The 8,800-nt window shown below is 36.7% G+C and overlaps 1 protein-coding gene across 1 annotated transcript; it reads right to left on the minus strand.

Moving 5' to 3' along the window:
* Positions 1-1,550: 1,550 nt before the first annotated feature.
* Positions 1,551-7,766, minus strand: LOC107187634. Its single transcript, XM_015575777.1, has 7 exons — positions 7,759-7,766; positions 7,406-7,676; positions 6,720-6,973; positions 4,328-4,713; positions 3,676-3,944; positions 2,723-3,330; positions 1,551-1,995 (listed from the first exon to the last, which is right to left on the minus strand). Exons 1-7 carry the CDS (start codon positions 7,764-7,766, stop codon positions 1,551-1,553), a joined length of 2,241 nt encoding a protein of 746 aa, XP_015431263.1.
* Positions 7,767-8,800: the final 1,034 nt, after the last annotated feature.

Raw genomic sequence — 8,800 nt, forward strand, 5'->3', positions numbered from 1 at the left:
TACATCACTCGAACGTTTTACGCATGTTCAGTAAGTTTCGATTCGCGTTGCAACAGTTAAATTGAATCTCTGATACCGGGGATACTTGTAGATACTTGCGATTGAAAATTTTCGTTTTTCAGTGGGATTATTGTATTGCGATAAAATAAGAAGTTATAATCCTGCGGTTGTTTATGTAAATTCTCACTTTCATAAACCATTTTACAGAAACCAGGACGAAAGAAAGATGTATTTCTTCTTTAATTGACTTACGCTAAGTTCGAATTAACACGAAAACGAATTACATTGCCAAACGTACCATGAACAAGCACAGTGGGGTCACACGACTAATCAAAATATATTTTTATTTACAATATAATGAAAAATGATCATTGAACAATTTGAACAAATGAACAATTTTCATCATCAAAACAGACTGTATAAATATTGAATAAGGAATTAATAAATTCCTAAATTCTTATTAACTATTTCTTATACTAAATTTTAGATGGTCGGGAATAATTAAAAAAAATGTTCTGTAACTTCAATTGTTTTTAATGCATTTCATTACAGAATAATACAATATATTAAAGTTGGCAGTTTTAATTACTAATACAGTAATTCTGTAATTTTTTATGAAGTGTACATACATATTTTTGTAGACATTCTAAATTTAAATATTTATATGTATATTTCTTAATGAAACAATAATTATTTTCGGAACAATACCTTACAATTTTCTTATAATAAAACGTAAATGCCAGTGCTAAACATTATATTTAAATAACACTTTAACGGAATAAATTATGATTATTATAATTGATTATAATTAATAATTAAACATGTACATATATTCATACAGAGTGTCTTGTTTAAAATTTCATAAACTTAACGTCTCTTCAAAATTTTTCATTTATATAAACACAATTTAAGCGTACAATGTTTGATACAAATTATATAACATTCGTAAAAATGATATTTTAACAGTATTAAAAACAACAAAAGTAGTTCTGCTAATATCTATTGTTTTTTATTTCTTATAAATGCTATGCATATAGTCTCTACATATTTACATACAAAATTTTATATATTTGTTATTCGTTAATATTCAATATAGCATATTGTACAATGAAAATAATACGTCTATTAAATGCTGTACTAATGTTTTCATTGCATTGTACGTAAGTATACTTGTTTTGGAAGATGTAATTATCAATTCATACATGTATAGTGTATGTTTTCATGTTTACACAAAGACTTTATTGCTTTGGCGGTCGGTTCGCGAAGCGGATTTTTATTTAAGGCAAACAGAAAACTCAGTACCCTCGCGAGCAAACTCTGCTTCCACTAGGGGAAAAAATGACGTAGAGGAACGACCTCATCCTGCCATTTGATTTCGAGAATTATTGAAATGTATGTCAAATAAACATTCGATTTAACATTTATTTCGGTATTTGAAATAAATTTAACAAGTTGTAGGAGGTCCTTCCCTACGCTACTTTTTCCCCTAGCGGAAGCCGAGTTTGCTCCTAAGCGTACAATGCGGTGGTTATTGCTTTAAAATTTAAAGTTTAAATCGTATTTGTACTATCATACCAGGGTGGCATCCAATTACTCGTAGTTCTAGTTCTTCCCTTCGAGAAGGTCAGCGTGCCATCGATATTATAATTCCTATCCGCTCGTCTCCGGCGTACCTCGTTTTTATTCGTGTCGAACAGTTCATTGTCCAGAACAACGAATGACTGACCGTTATTATGCTGCTTAGTGCTTTTACCAAAACTAGGGGAATATGGTCTGACAACGTCAGTGCGGTGTGCACGATCGGGTGAAGGATTCCGTATCCTTCCGGAAGACTGAAGTGATGGAGAACGTCTGCGTCGAAAACCTTGATGTTCGTCATCGACATTGTAAACATGAAGTCGATAAGTCGGATTCGACGATTCCTCCTTTAATCTGTTGTATTCTGCCCCATCCTGTGTTGGTCTTTGCAGATGAATTTGGGAGGTCTTCGAGCCTCTGTATTATTACCACACGGATACAGTTAGATAATTAATATATACAGGGTGTCCAATTAACAAAATATAATTAACCCCCTACAGCCCCCTGTGATTTTGAAATCACATATCGATATTTTGTTGATCTAATAATTAATTTCCTTGCCGCTAGGTAGCGCACACATCGCTTGTTCCAGAATCTCTCTTTTGTAACTGATAAGATTCTTCATAGCGATCGACAGCTCTAGCTTGAGGTGTCGGAGTACAAAATCTTTGAAAATGCTAAATTCATTGTTAATTTATATATGGAGGTTAATATTTGTCGGTTTTACGTTACATAATTTTGTTTATAGTCACGAAAAAGAACTTCGGGCCACAGAGGGTTAAGAAAAAGTGTATTCAAGAAATTTCTATAGTAAACGGCAAATAAGACCATAACTGTTTCGCGCATCTAGAATGAGCACGAGAGGTCTCTTCAACCTCGGATTCTCTCTCTTTGGTGCTTTCTATAACGTCGGCGATAGAATTTGTCATACACTGAGTGACATAATGAAGTATTTCTCAAGACAAGAATACTTATGAATTGGCACGTTTGTACTTCACAGTCACTCGGTGCATGATGCTACACAAGCCAGTGATGTTCAATTGTTTAAGACGTAACTAAGGTAACCGAGAGAAATATGCGCAAATTAGACCGAAATTCGTCATTTTGCAGTTATGGTGTTATTTTTCCTCGAGTATATACACACCTTCGACTACCAGACGGTGGTTTCCCACAGACATTGTCCTCGTGAATTCGCGTGTTCAGCACCTGGAAAGCGTTCTGATCCTGGACAACATTCGCGGAATCGAATTGCTCCACGTTACTATTCGTCCAATGATTTCCTTGACGTCTGGAAGCACTCAAACTACGATCCCGTCTACGTTGCAGATTCGAATCAGCGCATTGACTTTCGCGTTTTGTGCAGTAGGCCGTTCTGTATTCCGGCTCGAGGTCGAGATTCCCTTCCAGACGCAAACTGGACGGTATTCGCAGTGGTTCCACTCTTGGTACACGACCGTACGGAACGTATTGCGATCTGACCTCGCTGGTGAACTCGTGATCGTATCGTTTCGATTCCGGTTTACCAAATCCCGTACAATGTTCTGAAGGAACCAGCGTTGATCTGACTGTTATAGGTGGTTTCCGGTACACAGGATGGTCCCTTTGGTAATCCAGATACTTGGACTTGTATTCCGGATCCTGGTCGATTTTTGTGGAGAACTTACTGGCGGGCGACGACGGAACCTTCGAACCATCAGCTCGGCCGATTTCGTCTTCTGGTTTTACGATTCTTGGGCGTTCCCTTGGGAAATCCTACGGTAAAAGTTATCTTTCAAGATCGTGTAAGTTGGGATCGTCAGTGAACATTATTGTAGTACGCAAGAAAGTGACCTTCAATTGACCTTGAAACGAAAGTATGTAAACTAATTGACATCTTGTTGTTTTATCAGGGAAACTTTTTGTTCACTAGTCACAAAGTGTTCTTATACAATCATATCACGTTAAAAGGGATTTAAATGTTACACTTTCAAGGTCACCTGAAGGTCATATCATATATCGTTGAATTCATTTTGATTTCCTTTTAAGCTTTGGAGCTTTCTTTACCATTCAAAACTATTGGATATATTATTAATTTAACGAACAGAAAATCGAAATTGCCTTGTAAGCATCCTTATATTCGGGAACTTCGAGCGGCGGGCTCTTCAAGTCCTCCAATTTCGACACCAACATTTTCATCTCCTCCTCCTTTTTCTTCTCCTTTTGCTGCTTTTGCCGTCTCTCCTCCTCCTCCACGTCCCTGTTCAGTTCGCGCATTAGCTGCGCCTCCTTCGCACGCGGATCGACAAAGTTCTCGGTGCTTTCTGTACTTTGAAAGAAGTCCCGTCCCGTTTTCAGATGAATTTCCGGTTTCACTGGCTGTTGTCTTTCTACAATGTGGAATGATAAAATGAATCCTAGTGAGTTTGTAACTTATTTAATGGATTAGTCTTATTTTCCGTAACAGAATATGTGACAGATCCAATAGGTTATGAATTCTCCATTAAAAAAATCTTAAACATTATTCGTCTTTAGGTAACAAGATATAGTACAACCCTCTTAATAAAAAAAAATCTTTTTAACGAACTGGTCCCATTAAATCGTATAAATATTGTATTATTTTTTTTGTTTGCTTAATTAAGTTTCATATTCATGACTTAAACGATAAGAAATAGATATTAGCCCCTAAAATGAATTAACTTTAACTAATTATTTCTCCAAAAAAAAAAAAATGGAATTTAGATTATTTAAATGAAAACTACTGGAGTGTTACCTCTGTTGTGGGGTATTCTGAAAACGTCAGTGTACTCCGGCACGAAATTCGATTCCCCTTCTAACTTTAAGTTCGTATTCTGACGTAACAGTTCCGGTCTACGGGTGCCCACGAACGGCACGTATTTTTCGTGGTTCTCGGTCAACGTTTCCAGTTCACCCTCGAGCTTCAGGTGCGTGGGGACACGCATGAGGTCTGGACGCCTGACGTTCAGCCAACGAATGAATTTCTCGCATTTCTCGGTGGTCGTTTCGAAATCACCCTCCATTTTCAAGGACGTCGCTCGTCGGGCCAATTCCGGCCTGTGCTGACCCTCGTATGCCACATAGGAGGAACAGGTCTCCGTGTCCGTGTAAAATTCACCGTCTCGCTTCAAAGTTGTGCCTCTTTCGTGGGAAACAAATCAGGAATCAAACACAGTCGAAAAAAGAGAAGCACAGGAAATTCACGATGAGTGTTCGACGGATCCTCGGCACTGGACATTAAATATTTCATAAACTAATGGCCATATGCGACTGAAACAAATATCATTGGCCTCAAAATTCCAAGGTCTGTCAGTGCCGTGGAGCCTTCGAACTCTCATCGAGGATTTACTGTATCTTGGATACAGGGTGAGTCACCTAAGATTATCACCTAGAATATCTGTTGTTTTTAATGACACGATAAAAATGTGTAAGGGAAAAACTGTTTGCTTCAGTTGGGCAATTATTTTGATATAGAAGATATTTTTCTCAAAGTCATATTTTCCGATGTTTCAAAATGTCGTTGTATTTTTTTAATGGGATAACGTATTTTGATTAGTATAGCGTTGTGGCTAATGAAAAGGCAAATTCAACTATGTATAATATGTTAAACTTCAAATGACTTTCGGAGGAGTTATACTTTAAAAAGCGTATCTTAATGTACGAACACAATGTTTATGCTTTGCACTCTAGTAGGCTTCCATTTACGTAAGCACTGTAACATTGTCGACAAATATCTTTTGGATATGGTAGTTTACAAAACAAGGGATATCTTTCGAGGTGTCCTTCTCGCCAGCAAGGTATATCTTTTGTTCTGTAGGTATACGACTTCTACTCGCTGTTTACAGATTTTTATTGCCTTTGCGTTCTTTGCGTGGGATTCGAGTATATGTATGTTTCCTTAGTTCGGTGGTAGCCGTTAACGCGAACGCATCTAGTCAGCGTGGAATAGCCCTCGAAAAAAGGCATCTGTGTTTTCTTCATACATATTATTAATTTAATTTACAATGGTGACTTTTAGTTTAGTTCAAGTTAGTTTTTTCAGTGCTACGCGTATGTGTGTGCTGTGGTCGTGGTCTCCCTCGAGGATTTTTACAAACAACCAGATTTAATATCGCGAAACGATTCGTATACGTTTGTTTCGTGTGTGTGTCGGTACTGTCGTACCCTATGCTTACCGCTTGTACGCGAATTGTCTGGTTGCAGGGGTTTTTAACCTGTATTTTTAACCGTTAATAACTTGAAAATATTTATAACTTTTTCGTGTTATTTCGACACGTTGAATCAAACCTGAACATTAGAACTACTGCACACCCGTCAAAACAAAACAACTGACTGATACGTTCTTTTAACAATGACTAAAGCGTTATAGCAATACATTTTCTCGGATCTTTTGCAACTTTTGTTACGATACGACGGTGAAAAAATTAGTTCATTTATAAATGTTGTAAATTCTCAAAAGTTTGTCATGTTTATCGACCGTTCAAAATACATATACGTTTATCGTCGAGTAAAATTTCTGTTACCAGTAACTTAACCCCTTGTATACAAACGAGCATTAATATATTATTTATACTCTATATACTTTTATACAAGGTGTCTCACCTAACGTGAGCACTTTCAATGTCTCACTTGTTTTCGAAGATACAAAAGAAATGTGAGGGGAAAGTATTATTTGGTTAGAAGGAGCAAATACTATGATAAGCAAACATTTTTCTGAAGGTCACATTTTTCGAAATTTCAAGGCCAACGATGTTTTTTATTCTAAATGGGACTACATATTTTTATCTTCGTGGCGTCAAACTTGCGATCAAGATCAATCCAATGACCTATATAAAAGTGTGACCTTCATGTAACCTTAAGTAAAAAAAATCCACAAATGTATGAGTACACTTAAATCATAAAATAACTACGATAGAGGGATTAGTGCAAAAATGTATTGAAGTTAGTAGGCATCACTTTGAGCATTTATTAAAATAAATTTTTTGCAAATCAGAAGCAAGTGAGATACTAAAGGTGGGACATCCTGTTTGCTAATATACCGGGTATTCCATTTATTCTGACCGTCACAAAAATCTTAACTTTTTTTGAAAGTGAAAGTAACAAACGATTCTACTGTCAAAGAATTGTGATTCCTCCAAAAAATTTACCTTCTAATAAGGGATGGCCGCGTAACAACCCCGACATGGCCGACGAACTTAGAGTTTACAGTTTCGATTTCCATCGTTTTATCCTCGTCCGTCTGCACGAAAGAAGTTTCTGGTTCTTTATTTATCGTCTCCAATTCCGCATCTTTTTTTTCTTGGTCGTCCACCTCTTCCAGATCCGAAGTCTGCGCAACCACGTCGAAATCCTTCAGGTGAACGTCCTCGATTTCTTTGTCCGTCTCCGGCCAGACATTTTCCTACGAGGTAAAGGGGTACATCTATGAATCGGAAAATTATTGCTTAATGCATTTCGAAACGCCCCCTACTTAGGATATTTTCTTTGTCTACATACTTTTAATTTCAATCAGGACATAAAAGACATTAACAATACATCGATCGAAGGTTGCATACCCGGCATGAAACATTTGTTTTGCCCACGGGCTGCACATAAGTCCTTATAACAATAATATTCATGAATTTGTCGTGAAAATACAAATTTTCGTATTAAGTGTAATTGTACAATAAAGTATTCTCAAAGTTTCAAAGAGATTGGTTTTATACTTTCTTCACAATAAATTCCCCAAAAATTCGTTCATGTTTAGCTGTTTGCAACAGTTTTCCCCCTTAACGATGTTATCGATATTCACAGAAGAATTTATGAGATGTAAATCTTTGGTCGTGACGCTAACCTTGAGCGATTCTTCGTTATTCGCGCGAATGCTCTGAAAATTCTCAGATTCTGGGGGTTGTTTGTCCTCCTCCGATTCGGGATGTAGTCCAAGATTGTCTTTCGGCTGGCCTTGAACACGCCTCCTTCGATAACGTGCCAGTTCGTCGACCGTCAGCCCTTCCAACAGAGGCCATTTCTCTTTCGATTTGTGCCGTCGACCTTTGCCTTTGCCCTGCGCTAGCTCGCTGTCGGATGATGATTTGTTGGCACGTTTCGAGGTGGTCCTTTGCCTGCGTGCACAAAAATTCAATTCCACGAAATTGAATTTTCATTTTTTTTTTCGAAATTGTATTTATAACAGTGTAATAGAACGTTGCCATTATTCACTAGCAAATAATTTCAAAAAAATTATAAATCTTATGTTTACGTATGTTTTTTTATTTTTTTTAAATTATTTTAAATAATAAATTTACGAAATATTTCTTTGATTTTTAAAAAATAGTCCTTTAGCATTCCAAATACAAAGTACACATTTTTTTTATGTTATTGATAAAAAAATAGTCAAGACACATTTCAATTTTCAAAATTAAAAAAAATTATCTACAATTTTTCCCAGGCTTTTTCTTTTTCTTTTCGAAAACCATTTGTCGAACGAAAAAGAGTAGTAGAATATAAAAGATGCTCCTTGTCTATGTCTACAACTTTTGTCTGATTCATTTTTTGATATAATCAATAACTTAGAGGATAATCGAATCAAGTCTATCGATATTTATCGATTATTATCGACTGCCCGTTGTATCAAGCTAAGTGCCGATCAATCGAAGAAATGCGGCTTTCAGCGGACTTTCTGGGTATTGCGAGAAATATCGATCTCGTTTTATCTCTTAGGCTAATGAAATACTGACCACGTTATCGCATTGCTAAATTACTCCTCCGGGCCTCGTGTTTACCCAACCACGGCCGATGCTATCGGTTTTTCGAGCGATTGGTCATTCAACCTCCTGCTAAATTTAGGTTAGCCCCGAGTAATGTTTATTAACCGGTTTCATTCATGAAATCTGGCTACTCTGGCCGCGCCTCGCGAAATCTCAACGGAACATTAGGCATCTTAAAAATCGATTAGTTCGTTAAATCACATCAGAGTTGAATTATTTCGACTAATACAGGGTGTCTCAGCTAACTTGATCACCTTGAATAATGATTTAACAGTACACTATATGAAAATTTTGAAGCGTGGAACCTAAATTGCATCAAGGGCCACACCTTATAAAGTACGTGCATTTTTTGTGGGTGGAGACATTTCAGAGATTTCAAGGTTACCTTGATTTTTTTTAACGGAATGACCTATTCTTTGTACCATAGATCGATAGAGTATCAAATTCTCAGTAAAAATGTGTTGACTTTCATACGTCCT

This window comes from Dufourea novaeangliae, unplaced genomic scaffold (assembly GCF_001272555.1).
Source record: "Dufourea novaeangliae isolate 0120121106 unplaced genomic scaffold, ASM127255v1 scaffold101, whole genome shotgun sequence".
NCBI classification, from domain to species: domain Eukaryota; kingdom Metazoa; phylum Arthropoda; class Insecta; order Hymenoptera; family Halictidae; genus Dufourea; species Dufourea novaeangliae.

Excerpts from the sequence above, each read along its gene's own strand:
- LOC107187634 (XM_015575777.1), bottom strand. Across the intron at positions 4,714-6,719 it reads CGGCCATCCCTTATTAGAAG|AGGCACAACTTTGAAGCGAG; the intron begins GTAAATTTTTTG and ends TTCCCACGAAAG. Across the intron at positions 3,945-4,327 it reads CAGAATACCCCACAACAGAG|AAAGACAACAGCCAGTGAAA; the intron begins GTAACACTCCAG and ends TCCACATTGTAG.